The sequence below is a fragment of the Lonchura striata genome, chromosome 6 (genome assembly GCF_050655825.1).
Source record: "Lonchura striata isolate lonStrDom1 chromosome 6, ASM5065582v1, whole genome shotgun sequence".
Lineage (NCBI taxonomy): Eukaryota > Metazoa > Chordata > Aves > Passeriformes > Estrildidae > Lonchura > Lonchura striata.
This window is the reverse complement of record NC_140708.1, coordinates 30,512,116-30,539,695: the sequence shown is the minus strand read 5'-3', so window position 1 is coordinate 30,539,695 and position 27,580 is coordinate 30,512,116. Positions and strand designations below refer to the sequence as shown.

Here is a 27,580-nt window from a genome sequence, read left to right as displayed (position 1 = left end):
CCTGATGTTCTGAACCAGCAAAACTCAGTGCCTGCCTTGCTCACTTCCAAATAACTCACTGCATGAGCCTGTCTGTGGGGACATTGAGTCCTTTCCTGTGAATCAGGATTTATTTGCTTTTGAAATGTTAATGCTAGAGACGAAGAGGAGGAGATGTCTTCCTGAGCTGCCTTAAAGATGCTATTTTAGTGTGTTGCTGTGGATTAAGAGACGACCGAAGGGCAGCATGGCAGCTCCTCTTTGATCCAGATGAGTGCCTCTGTAGGTGGTGGCCATTAGGAAGGAGGAACAGCTCTATCCATCCTATGGCTCCAGCTGTAGGGAGCCATAAAGCTGGTTTATATCAGGCCAGTTTTCTATGCAAGTTGTGTCAAAGTGATTTTTTTCTTTGCACTCCTGTTTCTAACATGCCCATTTTCCTAGCTGGCTCCAGGGCTATGGCTCCTGTTCAGGCCTTCAGCACCTCATGGTGCAACGCCCTGATCCCACAGATGTGGCCATCTCTGAGTCACACAGAATGCAGCTGCAGAGATCAGACACCTCAATTTCTGCTGCAGCCACAGGACACACCTCTTTGGGATGCTCACCAGCTTTTTACACTAAAAGTAGAGCTGCAAGTCTTCACTTTCCCGGCTTTGCCATCTTTGCCATACCTCACTGTTTATTAGGAGGTCAGCTGCTGCCTCCCATTGACCTGTGGCTCTAATCCCCACTTCTGCTTGCAGCCTTTTCAATTAAGTGCCTATATATCTTTCTCAATGTGCCCATCATGCATGGGAGGAGATGGTCTCTAAGGAACATCCACTGCCATATGCCAAAACTTAAAAAATTCGAGGGTTTTTCTGGTTTTCTCTTTTTTCTCTCACTCTTTTTGTTTTTTTTTTTTCCCATTTCCTTTTCTTCTGTCATTTATGACAAAAAAACCCCCTTTGTGATAGTTGGGTTTCAGCTTACTTTTGGCTGCCTTTAGTTTATGCCTTTGCAGATACTATACTTTGTAGTTCTCTGCAGCAGCTGCTTTACTGATATTTGTTATGAGTGGGAGCAACAGACTCCTGGACTATGATTGGACTGTTGTGATGCTGAGTTTAATAAGTAATAATTAAGTGGCTGGAAAGAGGTGTGAAAAGTAATGAACCCGACGGGGAGCAGGCAGTCACCTTCCTGCTGGAATAAAAAGGAGAGAAAAAAATAAAATAGGTGGAATCAGAGATAAAGAAAAGGAAGGATGGAGTCGAGGTAGAGAGGAATTAAGAGTTTTAAGAGGAGGAACTTTACAGAATCATAGGTGGGGGTTTTTTGGAAATCAAGTTGAATATTTTCTTTCTTTAATTGACACACATTAAAACATTCACATAGCATTCCCAGGCCCTCCAGCTTAGATTTATATTTCTGAAACATCCTTTATTTGACGAGGATTAAATTCTCTGAAGAATTCAGGGCCAAGTCTACAGGGAGGGTTAGTACCCTTTCTTTTCTTCTTTTCACTGTGCTGGGAGGTGCACACCTTATTAGGACTTAAATATTTAGCCTTCTTTATGGTAAGGACTTTGTTAGTTTTTATTTTATTTATGAAAGGTTGATATTTCATTTTTCTGAAATAAAAGAGATGGAGTAATGTTTCCTCCTGTTCACTTAGGGTCAAAAATTTGTTTGATTTCCTCCTATGTGTCAGTTGTGTTGAGATTCATTTTACCATACATTTTTATTAAATTGCCAAAATTTGCAAAACAAAGCAATGGTTTGTGATACATCTTTAAACATTTTGAAGTAGATAAAACATTTCATTTTGAAGTAGATAAAACATTTAGGTTTTCCTCAAGTTTTTGTTTTTGTTTTTTTTTTTCTTAAGATGTTTTAGATTAAACTGGTTTTTCTGAGATTTCAAAGATATGTGACTTAACAGTGGTTCTCCTGAAGCACCAGGTTTTTGAAACACACAAAATATTTGCAACAAAAATACATATTTCTGCTTGTTAGAAACTGCAACTATTCATCAGCCACCATAGTCATAAAATGTGGGCTTTTCCTTGCTTCTTCTCAACAAACTGTGCCATGCATGTAACATTTTAAGAATCTATCACTTTGCCTCTTTTCTTCCTGTTTTTGATTTAGATATGTGGCTTTATCTCTGTTTAGCAAGCAATTTTTACAGTAAGGAAAATAGGGAATTTGCTATAAAACTAATGAGTCAGGACGCCAGTCTGAGTAAAATCTCTCTTATCACTGTAGTATTTAATTTTTTTTGGTTTTGTTTGTTTGTTTGTTTGGTTGGTTTTTTTTGTTTTCCAACTGACCTTGCTTGTATACTTGTTATTATCTGTAGGAGCAGTCAGGGCCTTGCTGTACTTGAAGGCCCATATCTGGTTCATCATGTCAAGTGACACAGGATTTTTCTTGTCTCGGGGGGTTTGTGCCCTCTCAGCTTCTCATCTCCTGTATATCCATGCTGGTTCCATCCACATCCAGCTGTTTTTTGTGTGAAAAGATAAGAGAAGCAAACACAAATAAACCTTGCAACTCCCTCAAATGTTCCTAAAAGGAACTCCAGGGAAAACCCTCTGAAACATTATCTGCTAAGCCAAAGCAGCTCTAAATTCGGTCCGAGAGCTGATTATTGCTGGGTCTTTCAAATCCTGTCTGTGTAATTTTTTCTCTGGATTCTCTGCTAATCCTGCACCTGCTCTTCCTAATTCCAGCCTATTTAGGGATACAGGCAATATATTCTGTTTACTGGTTCATTAATATGTCTGGACATGGGCTTCCAAACCTGTACAGGGTGTGTTGGATTTCTCTGAGGCTACAGATGAAATCTGCTGAAGTTGTATTGGAGGAAAAACAAATGAAAATCAACTTCTGAAATGCTGCTTCATCATTCATAGATCTGTATAATGCTGGTCTTGCTCATTTTTAGGCCGTGTTGGAGGAATTTGTCAGATTAATTTTATTTAGTCTTTGAATATTACTTGTAACGATTAACTGTTTCTTCAGTGGCCGAGTCCTCAGGCAATGGCTTGGTGCTGCAAATAATGTCTGCTTTTGGAGGATTTATTTTCATTAACACTGAAAATCATGTATTTTTCCCCTTAAAAAAAAAGAAAAAAAAAGAGAATGAAAAAAAAAGAAAGAAAAAGAAAAAGTCCTGAAGCCATTTATACTGATTCAAAATTTACCCAGGTAAATCAAGTAAGACCATCTGATATATTAAAATGTTGACCAAATTGTAAAACAAACCTCGCTTTCTTAAAATGCTATGTCTGCACACAAATATGTATGTGCATATTTACACACACACATTCTTCTAAATATGGGAATATCCATTATGTTAAATAGTTTAAAATAATTTTAACTTTTTGTTGTTGCTGTTATATTAGCTTTTTTGGTTTTTATGAAAGAGGGTTATTAGGATATAAGGTCAGTGTGGCTTCCTCCCAGCAACGTTTTCAGTTAGCAAAACTGATAAAGTATATTCTAGAAAGAGAAGGGGGTCAGGTCATCAACTATGTGACTTCTAATACATGGTCACAGATACTGTGAAATAACTTCCACAATGCCTGTGCCTCTCCCTTACCTGCTGCCTTTAAACTTCTTTACACTGATTTTATCCATGAGTGACAGTACAGAATTGTAGTCTCAGGCAGACATTAAGATCTCAGTTAAATAAAGTTTACCAGGCTGGTAGGTGCTAATGGATTGACTGGCATCAATATCCATGTATGTGCACTTTGCTTGGCAATGCAAAGTGGCTAAGCTTAGGTCAAAATAAAAAAAAAAAAATTCTAATGTATTGGGGATAAAAGTATGTTCACAGAAAGGGAAATGCCTCAGTAACACACAGGAGATTGTTAAACTGAGTTGAATTGGCTGGAGATTTGCTTCTGACTTCTCCTAGTGTAACCAAGATCAAAACTGGGTGATGATTCTTAAAAACACCATGAAAATATGACTAGATTTTGTGAAGTATTGATTTTTAGTGTAACTAGTTATCCTTGAGAATGGACCACTAAAATGAGGTAGATTATAAATTTTTTCCATTTCAGGGTAGCAGAATTTTAGGATCTCATATCTCGTGATTTGTAGGGAATGGGGTGGAAACTGAAGCTGGATGAGAAACAGCAAGTAAGAGGCCTGAATATAATATTAAGAGTATGTAACAGAATATCTGACAGTTTCTCACTTCTGCATTCTTGACTTTTGCAAGGCATCATTGGTCTCTTTTTTGTTATCTGGCATTGTAGAAATAATTTAAGATCTCTGGGACAAGTACCTCCCATCCTATTTGTAACTGCAGTGCCTCTGAGGCTGTATAAATAGTGCTCTGATTGGAAAGTCAGAGAATTCCATGCTTCCAAAGATACAAAATGTGCTTGTAGACTGGATGCCCTTTGAGATACCAAGTCCTGTATCTGCCACTATCCCTTTGATCAGCTCTTCCTTTTTGGCACAGTTCAAGAGTTTAATTTCTGGGCTTTCTGATATTAAAGACTCTCATCTTTTGTGTTGAGTAGGAGTTTGAGTGGAAAAGGAAAAGGTTAGATTTTAAAGCCCCCAATTCTGATCTGCAGAAGAGCTAATTTGTCTTGGTCTGAAAAATAATTTGGGGAGATTTGGCAGTATTGATGCAATCTGGCATGATGATTTGCTTCCAAATAAAACCTTATTCTGATACAAACCAAGCCAGCCATTAACCTTCCAAGTTAGGGACAAAGCAGTCTTGCAAATATTGTTCACCTTGTCTTGTGCAGGCCTGTTATTAAGATTGCAAAGCCATAAGGTTATCATTCTTGACTTGTTCTTGTAATCAAGATCATGGATTTGTCAGGAAAATGCAGCAAACAAAAAACATGTCAAACTTGTTCCACTGCAAGTCTGTGTCAGGATTAAGTCTCCTGTGTCCCCCTGCACACCCTTCTCAGTAATTGTGTTTCCCAATTGATTCAGGGTTGTGTGCCCCTGCTGGAAGTGCAGGAGACAGGAGGATCTCAACACCTGTGACCTGGGATCCTAATTCCTGCTGTGGAATTGGTTCCCTGAAGCAGTACCTTTAAAAACCTGTTTCTCTCTGCTGGCCCAGAGGGTCCAGAGCTGTGTGTATGACACGTCTGATGAGAGGCAATGTTCTCTTCTCGCCATCATCTCCCATCTGAGAAACAGGTGATGAAGCTATAATAAACTGGGAACTCAGGAGTCTTTATTCTTCCATACCTGTTTTGTCTTGTTAGTTGCTGTCAGTGCTGTGAGGGGAAGCAGTATGTCAATATGGACAGGATACACTGAGCTGTAGTCTCCTTAATTAACCTTCTGCCAACTCCATGGAAAACCCTGGAGGGAAGAACATGTCTACTGACTTATGTTCACAGAGTCCAGAGCTATTTTTCAGTCCTTTTAGAAAATCCACAACTATTTGTGGAAACTGGCACCATTCTCATGCTTGGATTTTGTTCCGGCTCTTCTCAAAGTATGGAAGTATGTACTACTCAGAGTAAAAGAAGATTGTTTGCAGAGTATAAGAAAGTTGAAATCAGTGAATTTTCTGGAGCTCTGCCATTTTACTTGCTATCTAAATTGTTCCAGTGACTTTATTATGCAGGAGAATGTGGACAAGTCAGATCTGAGTATAATAAAAAGGGGAAAGCTGTGCCAAATCAGCACCTGAATCAATGAATTTAGTCATCTGACATCTGTTTCACTTGTTAGGTAAAAAAAAAAATATGCAATTAGCTGAGATACATGCCTACAAAAAATTGCAAATGTTTTAGTAGGATTGCAAAGCTGGAAAACTGTAAGCTTTGCATTTTTCTGTGCAAGTGCTCTGCAGCTAGGGGGGAATCTACATGCTCACAACTGCTGAACAAATGTTTATAACTTAAATATTTGTTCGAGAGAGGGTATGTAATCACATAGAAAACTTCTTAGAGAGCTGGTTAACACACAAATTGGCCTTTCTTTATAAAGATTTTTAAAATTCATTTTAATGGGTGAGAAAAGCTGGCTGATGTTTCAGAACTGAGTGCTGATATAAAAACTCTCTCATTCATGGCCCATGGGAATGTGAACGCTCACTGGAGTTTAAATCTCTGGTGAATTTTCTGCTGTAGCTATATAGCAGCCTAATATTCCTGTCAGAACAGATTTGCAAATGACCCATAAACCAAACAAGAAACTAAAGCTGAAAGGATGCTCTGGGCAATATCATTTTCTTTACTGACTTTTTGTCTGAGTCATTGATAACCATTTCTGAATGCAACTTCTATTCAAGGTTAATAAAGAAATCAGGCTATGCGGAGAAGAAAATGTTGGCTTATTAAAAAGCAGTTAATTGTTATCACATAGTAATGAGATTTCGTTGGTTTCCATGACATTTGGTTTAGGCTATGGAGGGAATCTCACTAAAGAAGAGGGATGTCCAGCATACCAAGAACAGGATATACTGTGTGTTGCATCCTGGCTATGTACAGTAAGCCAGCTCTAGGGGGACAAATGTCATTATTCATAAAAATTTACATGCATTGGTCAGTGGTCTTAGCTTAAAATTATAGAATCATCTTGGTTGGAAAATACCTTTCAGGTCCTTGAGTTCAACTGTTGACTTAGTCCAAGTCAACAGCAACCTTGTCTCTAAGGGTCCCATCTGTGTCATTTAGGCATCTCCAGGGGTGGTGGTTCAGCCACTTCCTCAGCCTCCTGTCCCAGTGCTTGACAACCCTGCTGGTGGTGAAATTTTTCTGAATATTAGTCATCACTCCTGTGGAGGTGGGGCAGTCACAGAGGACATTCATGTGCTGTGTGGAGCAGGAACTTGTCCCAGTCACCTCTGTCCCTTAACTGTCTCCCTGCACTCCCTTCAGGTTCCCCCAGTTTGGGAAACCTCCCTGTGCATGACTGTGCCAGCACTGGAGCTGCTCACTTCAGTGCCCAGGGGTTGCACTGGCTAAAAACTCCATGCATGGCTGAAATTCAGCCTGTCTGCATCCATACTTCAGGCACTTGAACAGGAGAGGGGATACCCATTTACTGCTTTGTGTTCTGTGAATTAATAACAAACTTCAGGCTTCCAGCAGCTTGAATCCTCAGGAGAGGCTTCTCTTGACTCCAGGGAGCTTTGGAACAAACATCAGAGAGGGTGCAGCATTGTTTGGCAGTTTTTCATAAAGCAGTTCATAAAGACTTTGTGCCAGTCAGTTTAGAAAGCTATTTCTCAGTGACAGTGTATGAAAAGTTGCAGTAAACATTCCTCTTATTCAGGAACTTTGGAAGTTAACGAAAAGGGGAAAAGTATGCAAAATATATTAAATATTCTTTAAAAATATAGCAGCGCAGCTGGTGACCTGGAAGGAACCCTTCCACCTCCAACTTCCAGTAATGTAATCTCTCCCTCAGATATTTTCTCAGACTGACTCATTCAGCTGGATGGATTTTAACTTTATTTCTAAAAGGAGAGAATCACTGTATTCAAAGCTATTCAGAGACTGGGACTGAAATGTCACAAAGTTCGTGTTTGACAACAACACTTTCCTTTGTTGACAGTGTGTCTATAGCCTGATTGTCTCCCAGAGAGGAAGCTTGGCCCAGAAATATGTGATAGGAAGAAGGAAAGTCTTCTGTTAGAGATATTGCTCTTGAGCATTTGAGCCTTGGCACAGGCTTTCTTAAGTCTTTTAATGAATGTTTAATTGCTTTGTGCCTTATCTATCCATGATTAAAAGTGAAGGTGAGAATTTCTGCTGTACTTTTGATATTCAAAGGATAATTCAATGAATACATGTGAGGTAATCAAATTTTCTGAGGATCATTTGCCCCACAGAAATCAATGTTGGATAAATGTAATTATCATTATGAGATTGATGTAAATTTGATGCCAATTATTTCTAAAGTAAAAAACCCCTAAAATTCACAAATCATTTATACAAATGTTAATAATTTCTCTGCTTTTGAATGTTAACAATTGAGCACATCATTATCCATTAGAATTTGGGAAAATGAGGAAAAATACATCTCTGACATTTTTTTTTTTGGATGGAACAGGTACAATAGGATAATATAATGAGAACTTATTAAGGAAATACTTTCCAAATAATTTTTCAATAAAAAGTCCTAGCAAAGTCTGCTATTTGTCATTTCCTAGCTCTAATTCAGTGAATTCTGTTTTATAAAGTGACAGTTCAGCTGATGAGAATGGCAGATACCTTGAAAGACTCAAGAAGATTAAGTAATTATGTGAAAAATAATGTCTTCACCACATTCAATAATTATTACAAAATCACACCACTTGTAATCCTGAGCACCATTTGATGACCCACTCTAGTCAGGAAGAACATCTTTAAGTTTATTGACGTGGCAATATCAATCCATCCTCTCTTCCTTGGACCTGGGTGTTAAGCATACGCCCCTGGATCCTCAAGGATTTTACTCCCCTAGAACATATGTGGCCTCAATGGGAGGTTTCTCCTGCTGGTAGACTGAGGGAAGCAAAAAATTCAGCATGAACTCTGTCTCTCTGTGTGATTTGATCTTATTCCCAGCCAAAGTATTCTTTTAGCGGGGTTAGTGCTTCATCTAGACAAAGATACATTTTTGTTTTGAATGCTCCATTTATCTGCAATGACTGGGCTTTATAGCATATTCATAAGCAGGTTATGGTTAGAATTTGTGCCAAGACCACTAACACTCTTGATTTTTTTGTCTGTGTGTTTTTATTCTGACTGCCAGTCCTTGATTGTTTTCTGCTTCTGGTTCTGTCTCCATAACAAATGACTGTCAGGCACCTTGGGCTGTCGAGTTCTAGAATGCCAACTACTGCCCAGTAACTGTCCACGTGCTCCCTCCAACAGTGTGATAAATTTGGTGGTGCTTAAGCCTTCGTGAGAGTGAGGGGCACCTCATGTTCGATAAATAAGGCAGTTATATTGCCTGTGGGAATTGACTCATATAGCCACAGTTTTTTCTTTTCTAGCCTTCTCATTACATACAGTTTTTTCATTCACTCACACTTGTGCAGTGAAATTAAACTGGTGTCTTTCACTGGTGTGATCCCTATGTTTTGGGGTTGTTAATACTTGCAGTACACAAACAAAATATAATTGACTCTTTTATGACTCTAGCTGATCAAGCATAGCAGGGACTTGACAGTGTTCTTTGGCTTCACCTCTGTTCTCTCTGTTTTTCATATCAATCATATTTGTTGTGAAAAGTTTTTCACTGTATATAATTCTGATACATTTGCCTTAACTGAGAATGTTCTGAAATTTCACTTCAAAATGCAGTCCTCTTCTCCAGCTTCTGATTTACCTAAACCCCTTCTGTAGTACAGTTGTTAGAATCTATTTCCTCAGCTTTCCACTTTTTGCCATGCTTGTGTGATTTCTCTGCAATGTGTCTAGAGTGTGTTCTTTCAATCACTGCCTTACCACATCTTGGTTTCTTTATGAATGAAATGAGGCTGCCACCCAAAATTATATGTTGAGGGCACTGTTTAAACTTAAGCACAAACGAGCTTGGAGAAATCAGTTGCACTGTATTATGCAGTTGCCCCCTATGGCAGTGGGAATAGTTTTAGGGGCCAAAATGGTCTATTATTTGTTTTTTGCCTGTAAGGTGGATATGGCTGGAGAGAAATCTTAAACCAGATATGTTGAGTGCAAATGTAGAAATACTGCTGGGAGCATCCGATCAAACAGCCTCATCTGTATCACTGAGCAGCAGACAGACCTGGGCATTAATACCTGTCTGTATATGGAGTGCACCCTCCAGGAAGTTGTGTGAGAAAATGCTGGTAATGGATGATCCTGTTTGACACTGCCTGAATGGTAAAAAATGGTAACTTTGTTCTCACCTTGTATCTACTAGGCATTAATAGAAAAAACAAACCATTAGTAGGTAACTCAGGAGTTCTACAGCATAGTAACTATAAATACTTAGAGGTTGTGATCCTTGGAGTCTTTAATGATGGGCTGGATAATGCAGAAACAACTGGAGAAATACTGAACATTAAACAGGATGTGGAATAGCAAGAAATAGGCAGCACTGGAATTTGCAGTGGTATTTGCCATGGCTGGCTATATGATCATTCCTAACTTATTTTCCTTTTCATCAGAAGCAGCCCCATTACAGTTGGAATTGCATCATTAGAAAAACTATTGATCAAGTTCTCATTAGCAGTCATTGGCACTCAACAGCCATTGTTGCCTGTGTTATCAGTGCTGCTGAAGCTGATACTGATCACTGGCTCCAGATAAAGAAATAAAACTCTGTCTTTGAAGCCCGCTAGTTGATTGAGTTAAATTGCTTCCATACTCTCCATAATTAGGAGTGAGTTATCAAACAGTTTAACATCTAGCTCTGAGAAGCCATTAAAGCATTACAGGCTTAGTCCAAGTTTCCTTTGTCATCTCATGGGTAATAGCACTGCTTGAAGTCCTTAGTGCCTCAGCCTCTCAAACATTCATTGAAGTTTGGTGAGCAGATACCCAAATGCCTGACATGAAGTGTGACACAGAAGGACAGTTCATGCTCTCGCAGAACCTTGCTAAGGGTACAAGCACATCATTGGCTCCGTGGCATCAAGTCAGTAAAAATACCATAAATTCTATAATCTTAAAACTGCTGCTAAATATGATTCCTCTCTTTCTTCACTAGAGGATTGCTTCTGTGCAGTTTTGGCAATTAGTCTAATAATGAGTAGGATTCTGATTTGGTAAGATCAGCTACACAGCTAGGAAGGTCACTTTAAAGTACCCACCATCTTTCATTCCTTAAAAAAAAAAAAAAATAAAAAAAAGCTAAAATGAAATTAGGTCTTAATGCTCCTCTTTTTATGGTTCATTTTAAGCAGAAAGATAAGTTCTGTTACAGCAATTTTCAGACAAAAATCCAGCAATGCTTTGTCCTGGTTTGGTTTTAATAACTAAAATGTCTATTGTGCAAGAAAGCCTTCTTGCAAGTTTCACCACTGTGTGACTGCTGAAAGCTTTAGTCACCTTATTAAAAAGCCAAGGAGGGTTATGGATTAAACTTTCCATCAGCATATCACAGACAGGTGGCATTCAGCCTTAAAGAAGGCTCTATTTGGAGAGGATAACATGAAAACATACACCTTGCTGTAATATTTTTGTAAAACCAGTGTTCTTGAAAAAAAGTGGATTTCTCTTCATTGGTGAAACTGTGCACTGGGTGATGAAGAAAGAAAGGTATAATTTCAGTTGGTTCACCCTTAAATAATGCCATTAACTTCTAATCACGCTCTGTTAACTTCAATAGGCTTTTGCACCAAGTGAGGTTCTGTTTTAAAAATTGGTTTTCTGTGTGTATTGAACTAATTGATCATGCCTGCTGTGATGGTATATGAAGAGAAACCTTTAGACATTGTAAAGGTAGATTAGATCATGAACTGAAGGTGGGGTAGTAACAAAATCTGAGCAGATTCATGCATCATTCTCTTTCTGCAACCCTTATTTTAAAATTTGGGGGAAATTACTAACTTTATAAGGAAGAAAGTTGTTTGGAAAGAAAGGGGAAAATGAGAGATCAAGGAGAAGAAGCATTGACAACTCTGAAATGGAGTAATTAAAAGGATAAGAGCACTTTGCTTTCTACATTGTCCTCCTCGGGTGTCACATCATATGTGCAAGGAGGGAAATGAGGCTTGGGGCATCATTTCTCCATGAATATTTTAGCCCTCATGCTCTTGCAACATCTCAGTGTGACCCAGAACAGCTTCTATGTCCATGTCTGAATAGGCTCAGGAGGTGACCTCTGTGAAAAACAGCTGCACTGGGTGTGAGCAACACTGCCCTTGCTGAATGGGAGCTCCGTGCTCGCACTGAACTTGCTTAGATGTCAGGGTGGTCTGTGACACTGTGGTTCCACTTGAGAGCCTGAACTGTGGTAACAACAGAATGATTACAGAATGGAAAAACTCAGTGCAGTAGCATCTAGGAGCATCTGTGAAAGACTGTGACAGTGACTGTGACTCTACATAGTAATCAAGTGTTACACCAAAACTGGTAAGGAAAAACACTGTTTTATTCTGTTGCATAACTGCACTGAATTCCCTTAACAAGAACCAATACAGAAAGTAAAGAGAATTATTTATTGTTGGAGGTGGAATTCTTTTTAGGCACGTTCAGTATGGATAATTTGAGTTCATCAACGGCAACAACAAAAATGAAAATTCAAGCTAACAATTTGCAAGCAGATGCTAATTCCCCAATTGTTCATGCAACATGGAACATAATTTGAAGTGATTATGAAATTAATGCATTAATACAAAAAATGCTTTGGAGAGAAGCAAATCAGATAAATGTGCATAAAAGAATTGGCTGTAGACATAATTAGTGAAGCTGTGCTTTATTCACAGTCAGAGGGAAAAATTAAAACTAAACTAAGTGGAAATTTTAGAGAACATTTGAGAATTAGCATGTAAGAAGCCATAATGAAATAAAACATGGAGCTTCAGCAAAGCTGACACATTGAAGCATGCTTTGAAATGAAAAGGTACAAGAAGTGTCATGTCATCTATTTGGGAAAGGCACAGTTATTTGTGTAAGGAAGAATTTCCAGCAGTATGGGTACCAATCCTGGTTAAAGATGACTCAAAGCCTGGAAGCAGGTCGATGGTAGGACAGACCTGTGTGCCATGAATCTGAAGAGATCTTACACTGTATGGTGAGAAGTGGAAAATTAACAGACCAGGCCAGAAGATTCTGTGCTGTGTTTGCTGCTTTCTCCTCTAAATCCATGCTTGTTTTCATGACTGTCATAAGGTAGGAAAATTGATCTGATTCACACCTGCAGGAAAGAGACTTCCTTCATGTTCTGTTCTGGTCCCTGAACTCATTTTTTTCCCATCTTCATGTTTAAAAATCAAGAAGTAGCAGGTCCAGTGTACCATGACAAAGTTGATATTGATGCAGTGATGTATGCTCAGCTGTTACCATCATCTGTTGTGTAGATGTGTGGTGGTAGATAATTACTTGAAAGTGATTCAATTTAAATCTAATAAGAAAATATCACTAAGAACTACTGTATAGCTATCTATAGGTTGTATAGCCATCTCCCAAGAGAAAAGAACTGTAACTCAGTGCAGAAATTGTGGTGGTGGTAACTCTGACAGTTATGTTGGGAGTCTTATAATATGTATCTTTTCTACAGTTGTCAGATAGTAGAATGAATTTTAATTGGATAGAATTTAAATATTTATTAAAATATTAAAATAAAGCTTCTAGAGTGGTTATGTCCACAAAAATGTTTTTAAGGACTAACCAGTAACTAATAATTTCCTTTCCTCACCGTAAAACCAGCAAAAAGGTAAACCAAAATACTACATGTAATGAGGATCCTACATTAATGACTCTTTGAAACCGGATCCTTATTTTTCAGGTAGTTAAGTTTTAAAATACTAAGCTTTTAGAAAATATGTGAGCAAAGTATATGAAAAAAAAAATTCTTCCACTATGTGAAAAATAGCATGTATTATTGCAGACAATTTAGTAAACTTCCTGCTCTTTTTTTTTTTTGCTGTGTATAAGTGTTCATTTTCTTTCACATAGATTCTGTACAATTTCAAGAAAAAAAAGAAAAGTCTGGAATGTGAATAACTCTTTTCCTAAAACTTTGATAATTATCCTGAAAAGCTGTACTTTTACTTTTCCTCCCATTTCTACCATCCAGAGCATTTATTTTGCATAGCAACTGGATTCTCTGCTTTCTGCCTTGTTGCACTATCAGTTAAGATTCTCACTTTCAGAACACAAAAGCAGAAGCTGCTAAAGGATCTGATATTTGCTTCAAACAGGTACAGTGCCACCAGCTGCAATGAAGTCAATCCCAGGCATTTTGCCAGTAAAGGGAAAACAGATGAAGGAAAATTAGCAGTTTCTTACTAACCCCACCTGGTTGAAGCAGCTTCTATTCAAAGTTACTACTGGGTTCCAGGGGGGTTATGAGAACTCTTCTTGCTGGGAGCACCAGTGCCCACCCGAGAACTGATGGGCTGGTTTAAACATTTTGGATAAAATCACACATGTTCAATTAACAGTTTCAGCTGGTGGGTTTTAGGTGAAGTAAGATGAGAACATCTGTAGGAAATGGAGGGATAAGAACATTGTGCAGAGAGATGGAAGTGAGCAGGTATGGATATTAATGCCTTTGGGACCAGCAGGTCACCTCTGCCCAGTCTGAGGTGCGTTTGCTTTGTGATGTTCCCTCCCCTTTGTTTCTTCATTTTGGGTGTGCTATAAAACATAGGCAAGAGTAAGAACCCTGAAATATTAAACAGCACAGTGGCACACAGGTGCCAGGGCTGGCCAAAGGCACGTGGCATGGCTTGAAACAGTTGGCAGTGAAGCCAAATGTTGAGTGAATGAACCATCTGCCCAGGCGTAGCCGTCACACAGAATCACAGAACAGGTTGGGTTGGAAGGGACCTTAACAAACATCTCACTCCAGCTCCCTGCTGTGCCCAGGGACACCTTCCACCAGACCAGGCAGCTCAGCACCCATCCAGCCTGGGCTGGAGCCCTGCCAGGGCTCATCATGTGAATTGTGCATTTAGCACTTACCCTACAGGGAAAAATTGCTCCCTTGGTGACCCTCTTCTCCCCATCCCTTTTGTTGCTCTGCTTGGGTTACCACACTTTTAGGCCAAAAGTTTCCTCTTGCTTTCATCAGGATTAAAAACCCTTAGGGCCCAGTATTTGGGGCTGGGAAATGCTATTGTTTATAATATGCTTACAGTGCAAGTGGCTCCTTTCTTTTTGTGCCATTGATTGATTAGTGGAGTTTGTCCAAGTAATTTTCCGTCTTGATACATGTGCTTTACTTCTCTAGCACAAAGTTGGTGTGAAGATTAACTAATTAATCTCATGAGATTCCTTAGTGAAAGGAGTGCCTTACTGAGCAACAGAACAAAGCAGGGGCAATATGTATGAACGCAGCTCATTCTAGATGTCTACAAAGCTGAGGATCATTTTCTCCCCTAAGCAAGTAAGACTGTAAGAATGTCTCAGCTTTTTTTTGTCTCTGTTCAGTACAATGCAGAACATCTGTTGCAAAAGAATGGATAATTAATAATTGAAACTAGATTGCACTGTCCAAAATAAAGTGCCTGTAGTACTTGTAGATTTCCTGAGTTTTTTGCCCATGTCTCTTTATATCTTCTCAAAGTATAATAATAAGTCACTGTTATGAATTAGATTTTATTTCAGAATGGAAGTTTCTACTGTTTTACTTAAGTTTTGAGCAATATATTTTCAAGCTGGTTATGGTGATAAAGCTTTTTATGTCAAATGTAAAGGAAGAGAAGGCAGAGTGTAATAATGAAGAAACAGAAAAATTAAATTTTCATTTCATGTCAGGTTACTAAATTAGACCCGTTCTGTGGAATGAAGAGATAAAAATCTAGAATTTGATTTGAGGGAGATTTGGAAAACAAGAAGCCTAATCTTTCCATGTTGCTTCTCCCAGAACTGATTGCTCCAGAGCTCATGTTTGTGCCTGTGATTAGGAGCTGAGCCTGACGAGTTCTATTTTCAGCACTGCTGTGGGATCCCAGCGGTGGAGCTAACCTTGGTGCTTTGGGCTCAAGCACCACTTCCAGCTTACAAAGCTCTTGCTAAGTTAACATAGACTTCTAAAATGAAAGGAATGTAAAATTGAAGTTGTTTTTGTTTATTCTAGAACTGACATAATTCCAGGTATTTAAAATTAGCACTGAATGAAAACTAAATAGTATCAGATAGGATAAGCCCAAAGAGTTTATGGAATCTCCATCCTTGAAGGTATTTAAATATTGACAGGACAAGGTCCTGAGAACTTAACTGTACCTTTGAAGCTAGCTCAGTGTGAAGCAGGGGTTTGAAATAAATGACCTCTAGATGTCTGTACGTATCTCATTTAAATATAAATCACTGTATAGTTCTAGATAAGGCAAAAGTAACTCAGAAACATCCTGCAGTTATCAATGAAGTTATATTAATGAGTGGATTTCTTTATTGTTTTTAGCATTACATTTCTATTTTTTGGTAAGGATGACGCAAAGAAAAGCTTGTGTCCTTTTTTACAGTGCTCATTAAAACACTAGGTGCACTAGGTCAGGTAAGGACAAAATGTAGCATCTTTATTTTCATTTAATTCTGGCTTAATTGAAATGGAAGCTGGACTTTAAAAACCTGAGATTTAAAAAGTGACACTAATCTTCAGTGATTCCATCTCATCTCTTTCCATCCTTTGATTAATTTTTACCTGAAAGCAAAAGTATATGCAAAAGTATATATTTTGATAATTCACGCTGGCTGCTGGGATTGCAGGTTACTCTTGAGAGGGTGTAGGTCGGTGTTTCTCTCTGTGCACAGCCCAGCCCACAAGCAGTGACTCAGCAGCTCTCAAAAACCCTGAGATGCTGCAACTTCTTCAGCTTTAATGGGAAAAAAAAAAAAAGAAAAAAAAAGAAAAAAAAAAGTAGCTGAATGTGTTCGGGTCTGGTCCAAGGTGAGGCACTTTTCTGCCAGGGCTCAGCTCCCAGGGCAAGAGCTGAAGGTGGGAACCTGTCCCCTGTCCCCTGCATGGACATCCCAACCTGAGTGCAGAGGAGGCTTGTGGGGGTGCACTGCCCTCTCTTGGATTTTGGTAGGAACAGGAACACTCCCATCCCCATCGGTGCTTTCAGAGGTTTGCTGAGGTGGCGTTCTGAGTAAGGAAAGATTGGTTTTGTACCCTGTTGTCTCCTAGGAAAAATCTTCTTTCTGCACCTCTGGATTTTCTGTGTATCCCCATTCATATCAAGTAGGATTAACAGAGAGAACACCTGAATCACATCTGCACAGGCGTCTCAGCCTCAGGTTTGCTTTTCTTGAGTCTTTATTGCACTGACCCAATCCTAAACCCGGGACTTCAGTGATATATAGCACACACCACCACGTAAATATTTGTAAGTTATTGTTCATACATACACTCACTCTTTCTATCTAGTAAAGCAACCACAGATGATTCCCACAGATAATAAAAAATACAGCTTTTATGCCTGCCTTATTCTGCAGTCACTTTTGTCCTGTTATTAACATCCTGAATAATACTGATAAATGGATTTTTTTTGCCATCCAGGAGCCAGCTTTTATGTCAAACAACATTCATCAAGATGCCAAATGCAATTCTCAACAATTCTTTTATTAGGAATACTGTGCAATCTCAGCTTTCAAAAATATTGGCATATGGTAATTTTTTCTCTCTTAAAAGATAGTCCTTTGTCATCTAGTATTCTGGTGACAAGAAATTGTCTTATCACTCAATGAGCACTAAGTCTTTCATGGGTGCAAACAGGATGAATTCACTGTCTGAACCTTTCACCACATCATTTCTCTTACATTTAAACAGCCAAGATTTGAGGAAGATTATTGTATCCTACCAGTTATGGACCTCCTGTGGGTTTTAGGGGGAAGTTTTCCACTCTCTGGATCTGGATTCAGTCTGAATCTGAATTACACTGTCTCTGGTTTTCTTTCGGGGCAGTTTGAAGTATGTTACCCTCCATATCAGCAAAGTGCAAGCTGATTTTATGAGCATGGGTTATGCGTCTTTGTATGAATAAGAACTTCTTCCTTCTTAAGTCACTGAGTAGCAATGCAAACCAAGTCATTCCAGACCTTTTCCTTGTATTAAAGAGGTAATTTTTACTTACTTCTGAGGCCATTCTGATCCAGGTCATCATTCAAAGGCAATATTCTTCTTTTTTTCTTCAGTGTTAGAAGTGTAATTCTGTCACTGAAGTATTTTCTTTCCTTACAAAATTGCTTCACTTTCTGGGTTAACAAGAACTTCTGGCAATGAAATACTCCACAATGCTTCAATTGAATTATTGGTGTGTTATTTTAATGGTGTCTTAATGAAATTGCTCAGCAACTAACCTTGTCTTTTAGCTGGCATTAGAGACAGCTTCAAAACTGTCAGCTTTAACTAATTTCATGTTTTCATTTAGGTGCTCAAACTGTTACCCAATTTATTTGAAGCAGAAACTTGGGCCAAATTTTAGTGGCATTACTCATGTGAACAGTTCTATAGCAGCTGATGATAGCTGATGTTTCCATGAGGAAAGATTTTTAAAATTTCACAGAGGCTTCAGTCTCCTCTTTTTCTATTAATATCCAATGAAATGCTTGTTTTATTTCTTCTGTAGTTTCATCTCTAATTTTTTTTGCTCGTGCAAATATCTACTGTATCCAGCAACTCAGTCCTGTAAAAGGAATAGGTCTAATTTGTTTTACAGTAGCATTGCATTTATTTCAGAATTTCACAACCAAAGCAGTTCCTTCCTTTGGATTGTTTCACTTTTGTATCCTATTCTAGGTCTAAAGAGTGTTTAAGAAATGAATGAGCTCAATTAATTAAAAGCAGAATGTGTTTCTTTGAATGCATGTGTGGAGTGCTCAATCTGGAGGACCAGATCTTCTCTTTACTCACTCACACTCACACAGTCATACAGACAAACTTTCACACTCACACACTCTTGCACACATTTACACACTCTTACTCATGCACACTCACACTCACTTAAAAAAGGCAATCCATATTCAGAAGTGATATGTAAAGTGACAGAAATGACATTTCTTTATGTTGGGATTTTACAACACAGATCCTCTTTCTATCAGTCCCCATGTGAAAAAACCCAAACCCCACAACCCTCTAAAGTCATGCAACTGACAGTCAGAGAAGCTGGGAAAAAATGAAGCTCTTTAGAGAAGTAGGGTATGCCCTGATTTTGTTAGGAGTAAGACATTTCTGATTTTTGTTGCTGATTTCCTATTTTGCTGTGTCTTGTGAGAAATATTACTTGTTCTGTGTGGGTCACCAAGGCTGAGTCTATGCATGAAGCTTGTGATAGATAAGGAAAGTGAAGGATTTGACCAGATTTGCAATTTATCCCCATTTCTGGTCAGTTGATACATCACAAGTGAATGAAAAAACGTGTGACTCCATGAGATAGATTGTTGGGGGGTTTGCATGTTGTGCTATTTCACTTGTACTATGAACTTTCCTAAGAATTATTAGCAAAAAAACTGGTCCAAGTAGAGATATGAGTGGCCAAAATAGAAGGCTGAGAGCAATTCTGGACTTTTTTTTATTAAGCCACTAAATCTAGCATTCACAGCAGATTTATAGGGTTCACAATTCCATGTCTAGAAGCAATATCAGAGTCCCCTTGGTAAGAATTCCTGGGTTTCTTTGTGATGACAGCAATAATACATGTAATTGTCAATGGCAATGTCATCAGCAGAGATAGCATTGAAAAAGGGGTGAAAAAAGTGTGGACTGTCTTAAGGTCTGTAAATTATGTTTTGTTTCCATTTGTCATTTCTGTGAAAAGCAAATCACATTTCTCCTTTTTAGTTGGGGGATGATTAATGGATGCCTTGCATTTGGTTGCAAAAGCTTGTGTCAACTGTATTGGCTTTTTTTTTATAGAGGAAAAAGCCCCATCCATCTGGAGCGATAGGAAGTGCAGTGTGTGCTTGCTCTGCCTGGTGTGAATAAGCAGATTCTGATCATTGCTGAACACTGATGTGAACAGAAAGTAATTACTCTTGCTCAGGAGAAGTACTCTTTTCTCCTGTTCACTCTTCACTTTTGTTTAAGACAACAATAAACCAGACCAGAGGCACTCTAATGTTGGTCTCCACCACAAAGGGCTTTTAGTGGAAGTGAAAGACAGATGAATATAGCTCTTCTTATTCCTCTGTTAATAACTTAATTTTGTAATGGTGAATTCAGAGGTAGTTCAAAAACTGTCAACATGAAAATCACGGGCCCAAGTTTTCACATACAGCCCAAGCAAGCTGATAATGTTAAAATTGTGCATGTAGATGGAGTTGGTCATTTCTCTCAGGTAACAAGCAATAGGACGAGGGAAAATGGCCTCAAGTTGCAGCAGAGGCGGTTTAGATTATATATGAGGAAAAATTTATTCACTGGAAGGGTGGTCAAGCATTGGAACAGGTTGCCCAGGGAAGTGGTGGAGTCACCATCTCTGGAAGTGTTGGAAAAGTGTGTAGATGTGGTGATTAGGGATGTGGTTTAGGAGCTGACTTGGTAGTGTTAGACTAATGGTTGAACTTAGAAGTATTTTACAGCCTTTTACCCCTTAACAGTTTCACATCCTTTGGCAAGGAGAGAACATCTCAAAAATCTTAATTTGGCTTCATGAGCTAGGTTGCCTTTCCCTACAGGCTCTAAGAACCTGGCTAAATTTAAGATGTGATTTTCATATGCAAAAGTCATGTTGATTTCTCTGTGATGTTTGGAATAAACTCATCCAAAAAATAGTGTTAGCTGGGAGAGCAGTAATCTGCTTTATTAGGCACTGTAAAAGCAGAGCAAGATGTTGGATAGAGTAGCTCACATTTCAGGAAATCCAGCATGCTTTCTACAGTGAAGCCCAAAATGATAAAAATAGTTTCTTTCTAATCTCTTTGTCTTAGGTATTCTTAGCTATTAAAGTTTATGACATCTAAACTTAGATTAATTTTTGTTATTGTTTCTGGTTTTGGTTTTTTATTGCTTTTCTTGTTCAACTCATTTGTGTCTGGTTGTATTTTCTGTATAAGCAGCTGCATAAAGTCAGTGGGTAATAGACTACTTCAAAGCAGAAATTGGGTTAATTTATTTAAAAGGAAATTTTAAAGAGTACTTACTCTGTATTTCATATGCTGCAACAAAAAAAAAGGCAATAAAATGAATTGTACTTTCCCTCCTTTTACATTTATATTCTAGGCAATGTAGGCAATAACACTAAACTAATGTGACTGCAACTGCATTAGCATGTAGTGCAGCTCTGTGAAAGTGTGTTTGTAGAATGAAATGGCTGATGTTGAGATGACATCTGCCCTATGGGCATTTTGGAGGTAGAGGGTCTGACTTCAGAGTAGTGCTAATATGATACTGGTCTGAATGCCCAGAACAGTGGTTGGAAAACATCAGAGGCACTCCTCAGGTGTATCACAGTCATGAAATGGTTTGTGTTGGAAAGGACCTTAAAAACAGTTCCAACCTCCCGCCATGGGCAGGGGATGTTCTGGTTTGGTTTCCTTGAAAAGCAGTGCATCTCCTGTGCTCTGAGGTCACTGTGGCTTGAGTCAGAATACAAGGACTTGCTACAGAGGTTTCCCCAAAATTTTGTAGGGCTCATTTCAGAAGCACATTCCTGGTGTGCTCCGAAAGATTTATATAAATACGCACAGCCTTTTCCTCTTGTTTTGACTTACTTTTCATACAGGTATCAATTTATTCTACTTACGCAATAAGTGCTATCTTTTGGGCTTGTAACTCTGATCATTTACACACAGATATGTTGTAATGAAATTTGCTTTTCTTATCTTATAAAAAACACAGTGCTGTGCTGTGATTTGAGTAGAGCCTGATAGTCAGCTCTAACTTGTTTTGCTTTATGACACCTGTGCAGGGTGATTAGCAATACAAGGTACAACAGTGGAGCAGATAATGCTGAAAGCTGGGCTCATAGTTGGCAATCTGACTGCTGGAGAGAGTCATCCATCAACTCCCTGCCCTGTCTCCCAGTCTCTGTGTGCCCTCGCATAAATTCACTGCTTTGGCACAGCTCTGCCACATCTCACGTGCTATTGGCATATGAAAAAAAAACTGGTGTGTCTGGTTTTGGCACTTTTTGAAGCACTTTTACCTGCAGAATGGCTGGTTCTTACAATGCAAAGCCGAGGCTTTTGGAGACCAGAGAAAACAAAGTTCTAATAGCCCAGAGTGGTAGTTAACAGATTAAAGCCAAAGTCAGCGGTGGCTGAAAGTCTGTTTAGGCACTTAACTTTTATTGATTAAGTGATGTATTAGGTGCTTCAGTGCCTCAGCAGTTTTTCCCTCCATTCCATTTTTAAGAAATGCAGATAAGAGCATTTTCACACTTCAGAGGGGTGGCCTGACAGAAAATATGTTAAGGCAGTGATGTGCTTGGATGTGACAGTGATGAGGTCAGATGAGTTCCTTGCCCAGATGGAAGGAAGTGTGTGAGACTAGAGTGGGTCTTGATTAACAACTTGCCTTAGAGGCACAATCCAGAGTCAGTGACAAGACTCTTATTAACTTGAGGGAGCTCAGACCAAGCCCATTGATTTGTGCTTATTTCTGCTCTAGTTGCTTTAGTCCAAATTAATGCTGTGCTGTGGTATTTCCAAATACCAACATAAACAAAATCCACTCTAGAAGGCAGTCATAAAAATAGGAAAATCATAATGCTTGAATCACAGTACCAAATCAATAAACATTAAACATAGGAACCTGGTCCCAGAAATTAGTGCGATAAGAAAAAGGAACTAACTGATAAACTCCACATTTTTGGCTTCAGAAGTTGGATAGGCTAATTAGTGACAGTATTTTATATTTCTGTATATTGATAGTTTGATTATTTATCTTTTATGCATAACTTCTATAATCTCTCAATCTTTCATTTGGAAATCATATTAATTATAATGCTTAGAATATTTGAAAGTGTTAAATGAAAATAAAAATGTTTAAAAATGCACATTTTCATTACTAATTTCTAAAGTAATAATAGGAGAGTCTACCTTTCTGCTACAATGGAAGCATTACCCTATTTTAAGAGATACAATGGAGTTGTGTAACTGGTCTGAGATTATTCAGGATCTGAAAGTTCAGGGGTTTTGCAGAACACCAAACTTTTAAGTCAGAGGCCAAATAGTTATGCTACCAAGGAGGTTTCTAGAGACAGAAAGAAAGGTTTGGCAGCTGCTTGATTATGAAAGACATATTCTGTGTAGATTATATGTGTATTTACACCTTCACATACAATGGTTCTTTAGCATCTGGTGTCTCACAGACACCAGATGCTATGCTTCCTTATAATTCTTAGGTAGTGAGTTAAGTTGTGTCTAACTCTGCCTGCCTAAATTAGAGAAGAGAAGGAAATGGGAGTGTGTGATTTTTGCAGTGCTCAAACCCAGATAGGATTTTTTTTCTGAGAAATGCCAGGTGTGGATATTTTCATTTCAGGCTTGTCTAAAAGCAAATCAGTATTTGCAATTTGCAAAACAACTTAGAAAAAAATAAAAATTCTAATTATTCAAGACTTTAATACCTTTCCAAGGCAAATATTCTTTAAAACATTTCATGTTTTTTGGTCATGATGCCTCATTCCCATTCCTTGGTGGTATTACTCTGTTGCTTGCTGAAATGCTGGAACAATCTCTATTTACTGCTCAGACTTATATATTCCCTCATGCAGAGATACATGAGAGGAGTAACTCATTATTGCCACTCCTTCATCAGCAATGCAGTCCAATTAATGGCACAGCTAATGGGGTGAAGTAACTACTACAACTCTCAGTTGTGTATCTTTTGGCACTCCTAAACTAACACTCGTGGACAAAGCTAGAAAGCAAATTTATTATGCAGAGATTATTTTTGGTACTCTACCAGATCTATATTTCAAAGCACCACAGAAACTGGAGGTAGAAAGAACCCAGCATTATTAAATTGTGTTCTCATGCCAGAGCAAGACTGCTTGTTGCAGACAGCCAGGTAATATTTTAGGCAGCTAAACTGCCTTCTCTGAAATTTCTGCCAGAATCTAACAAAACCCACCATTAGAGATCAGCTCTCTCCTCTCTCTGTGTTTTGGGTTTCTTTTCTTAACCAGACTTTTTGTCTGTCACTCCAATAGATCATTCATGAAAACCCTAGCAGCCCACTGTGCTGCCTGGTAACTTCTGTACTCTAGTATTAAAAATTTCAGGTTTAATTTTTCACATAAGTTTCATTTAGGTGTGGTTTAACTAGTGGTAAAGTCATTCTGCCTATTTGATCATGTGTTATGTGTTTATATACATAGCTGAAACATACTGTTTTCATTACTGAAATATTGGCTACAGCAGTTTTGACATTACATTGAATCATTTTGTAATAGTCATATATAATAAGCTTCTCTGAAGTTCCTAGCTGCTTGCTTAGTTGTCCATCTGACTTGTCTTAACCACTGTATTTTCACTCTCCCTTCCATGTAGATTATGCTGTTGACTGATCCAGAAGTTGAAAGCAGCTTATTAATCAGTTCTGATGAAGGAGCCACCTATCAAAAATACCGCCTGAACTTCTACATCCACAGTCTGCTCTTCCACCCCAAACAGGAAGATTGGATCTTAGCCTACAGCCAAGATCAGAAGGTGAGAGTTGTGGCTTTGTTTGTTCAGGGAGAGCCCAGAGCTTCCATCTCTCTGTGCAGCTGCTGCAGAGCATTCAGGACAATCTTCGGGGTGACACCAGGACAGTCTTTGGAAATACCAGTTAAAATTTCCAAGTGGGCATCTGCTGTGTTCCTGGGGCTTAGCCCTCTATTACTGATCTGGCAGTCTGTGTTTATTCATCCATCCTTTTGGCAATATTGTGACAGGCAATGGCAGAGAAGACAGCTAGGATCCTTCACAAACCTCTAATGAGGCTTTTGGCCTCTTATTCGACAATTCTCTTCCTCCAGTTTAGTATCAGCTCCAAGAACAGTATAAGACATTCCTTGTTCCTCTCTGGTTGGCATATTTTCAAGTACTTTTTGATTTTTTAAGAGGAAAAAGTAGCACTGAATCAATTTTCTTTGAAGTCCAGTTCCCTCCATAAGGGTAATCCATCAGCCAAATAAATATGCTGTGAGATTTGCCTTCATTTTTTGTTGCCCAACCTAACACAACAACACAGGACTTTTTTGTGGGGAACTCGTTGGTATTTTTTGGAAACCAGACACATCAATACAAGTCAGTTTTCTTATGGCAAAGGGTTTGATAGACCTCAATCTGTTTAGTTCAACAAAAAGCATATTGAAGGAAAACTATATTGTTGCACATAAATGTTTCTAGGGGGGAAGACAAATCATAGGAGAAACCATTTCAATTTAGTGATAAAAACTTCTTACAAAAATTGATGGTCAGGAGTCAGTGGCAGATAAACTCAGCTGTAAAGTAACTAGCCTTTGGAGCAAACTGCTCAGAAAAATTGCTGATTTCACTTACTGACATTTTAAAGTTTCATGAATAAACCTGGAAAAAGACCAAGAGAGTTTGTTGAGCTCCCAGCAAGGATAAAAGAGTGAAATATCTTGACATTTAGCGTATAGTATTTTATAGAAAATAATTTAGTGGTCTCCTTTTTGTTTTGTGTATGATGAGTCTATGAGAATAGAATCTGTGAATATAATCAATAAGCTAACTATTGGCTGAGTTGTTCAGGTTATATGTTAATGTAAGGATCAACATAGAAGTTTGAAATCTGATGTTTTCTATCTGTGTAGTTAAACTAATTGTAAAATAATTAAACTGGGAATTTTCATTTTGCATAAATTAGGATTGGTATTACAGTAAACCTGAGAAAACAAAGGTGTTAGGAAACTGAGTAAGTAGGTAAGGTTGCAAAATGATTGTATAGAAATTTTTGGAATATTTTCTTCCTTCACTTTATACTCAAAACCAGAATTCTTCCAGGACTGTAGTTTAATACCCTTCACAACTGAGAAATGCATCTTGCCTCCTAATTCTTTCTGTACAGTCAGTTGCATGCAGTACTTTTCACTCACCCTCTCACAGCACTTTGTAGAGTGTACTATGGTTATTCTCTGTTCAGAGGAATGTGCAGATTAAATTATTTTTCTGTGTTCAGTATGTAATTAGACAAGGTCAAAATATTTCCTTTCCCTTGTAGCTGTTGAGTTCTCTGGTCTGATATGAAACAGAGCAGAAGCTGATCTCTGATGTCTTTTTAGGACCATTGGAATGAAACTTACTGTGTTTAATAACAGATAATTTATTACATGAAGATCAATGAAACTTTCAGAGGGAGCTTTGTCAAATAAAAGTAGCATATAGTAGAAAATTCATTTCAATTGCTAGGGTATTCAGCCTGGTCAGGAAAGAATTCTGAATTAGAGGCCATACAGCTAAGGCTTATTTAATTTATGATTGATAGGTACTAAGAAGTATATAATCACTATTTCATAGGAAATGCCCACTGTTCCACAGATTCCTTAAAAGACCATCTGGACATAAGAACAAAGGGTCCATTTGTGTGTTAACATGAATTTATAGGGTTGGTGTTGGAGTTGTGTGTATGGGTTGTAAGGTGTTTGGGGAGGAAGGATGTAGGTTGTGTTATAACATTTTTTTGTTATGGAATTGATTAGCAAATTGAATAACTGTTGTTAATTCAATACTGTAGTTACAAGACAAAAATCAGATAGCACAAAGTCTGTAGACCTGTACCAATTAAGTCCAAAATAGAATTTTAAAAGTACACTGAATGGGTATGAGTCACAGCCCTGGTTTCTACTTTAAAGCCTAATGGATATATTTTCTGACTTCGACAAGCTTTGCCCAAGAACTGTAGAGGGTAACCAGCAGGCAAAGAGTATTAATCAGTTTGGACTAAATTAAATGTAACTCGAACTAAGGGTCAAGTTCAGCCTATGGCTAAGTGTAAATGACTCCCCTTGGTTTCATGTTTGTGTATCCAAAGGCAGAATTTTCTCAGAGTAATTAAGAAGTCCTGCAGGTATTTAGATAATTGCAATGGGAGCTGAAGGTTGCTTTGCAACAAATGACACTGCTATTTCCTGATCCTGTGCTAAGGCCATATTTAAGGGAAAAGAATCCATTACTCCTTGGATTCCAAATGCTGTGTGCATACTGACTTCAGAGTCACCCAGGGAGGCAAGAGAGGCATGTCTGCATGGTAAGGAATTTACATTTTGGTACCACTAACTTGGATGCTACTGACTGGAGAGGCTGTGAGGGTTTTCTTGATGAGGACTTTGAAGAATAAATTGTATTTTGACCAGTTAGGATTGGTGCAATCATTTTATTTTGCTGTTGACAGGAGGGAGGTGATAATCAACTAGAAAACACTTTTACATCCTTCTAGCAAGCCACATGGTTGTTGTCATCCATTTGCATCATGTCCTTGCAGCAAATGGGATGGGGAAAATCAGGTGGTGAATAGAGCAAGAGCTGGGGAGACAGGAATCACATTGGACTGGACTGTTTTGGTTCTCAGGAATTGTCCATCCAATTGAGGATTGATGAGGGCAAAGCCAAGAGTAGTGGAGGCCTCTCATTGCTCAGTTGTAATAAATAAACAGTAAGTGGGTCACACAGAACCATCCTTCAATCTCTTCACAGCCCACTGAGTCCATCACTATGATCAGATCTTTTCTTGTTTGTTTGAATAGGGATTTATGCAATGGCAGGGAAATCTGTTTTAGCTGAAGTAATTTTATGTCCCAGTTTCTTGGGTGTTGATTGTGAGTGAATGTGGTTAATTACTGGGGTTCAGCTGATGAACAATAGCTCATTAAGCTTCAGTGACTTGGTTTCCTTTGTTCACATATCTTTCTCCTGTGTCCCTGCCTTGGGCAGTGGACTTGAATTACCACTGCTGACAGACCAGTCCCTAAATCAGTCATGGCTTTTTCCTGCCAGTCATGAGAAAAAAAAAAAAGAGCAGCAAACCATCTGCTGCCTGCACTAATTGCTTCATGATTGCATTAATTGTTCTGGCTAAAAGTATGCTTGTT

At 38.4% G+C, this 27,580-nt stretch overlaps 1 protein-coding gene across 4 annotated transcripts in view; it reads left to right on the top strand.

Moving 5' to 3' along the window:
• Window positions 1-27,580, top strand: part of LOC110473608 (VPS10 domain-containing receptor SorCS1) — a 258,920-nt gene that overhangs the window by 131,595 nt on the left and 99,745 nt on the right. For all 4 annotated transcript variants that reach the window (XM_031505274.3, XM_085582756.1, XM_085582759.1 and 1 more), the window contains exon 4: window positions 24,033-24,191. In XM_031505274.3, the coding sequence (XP_031361134.3) occupies window positions 24,033-24,191 (159 nt within the window). The remainder of the gene's footprint in view (window positions 1-24,032; window positions 24,192-27,580) is intronic.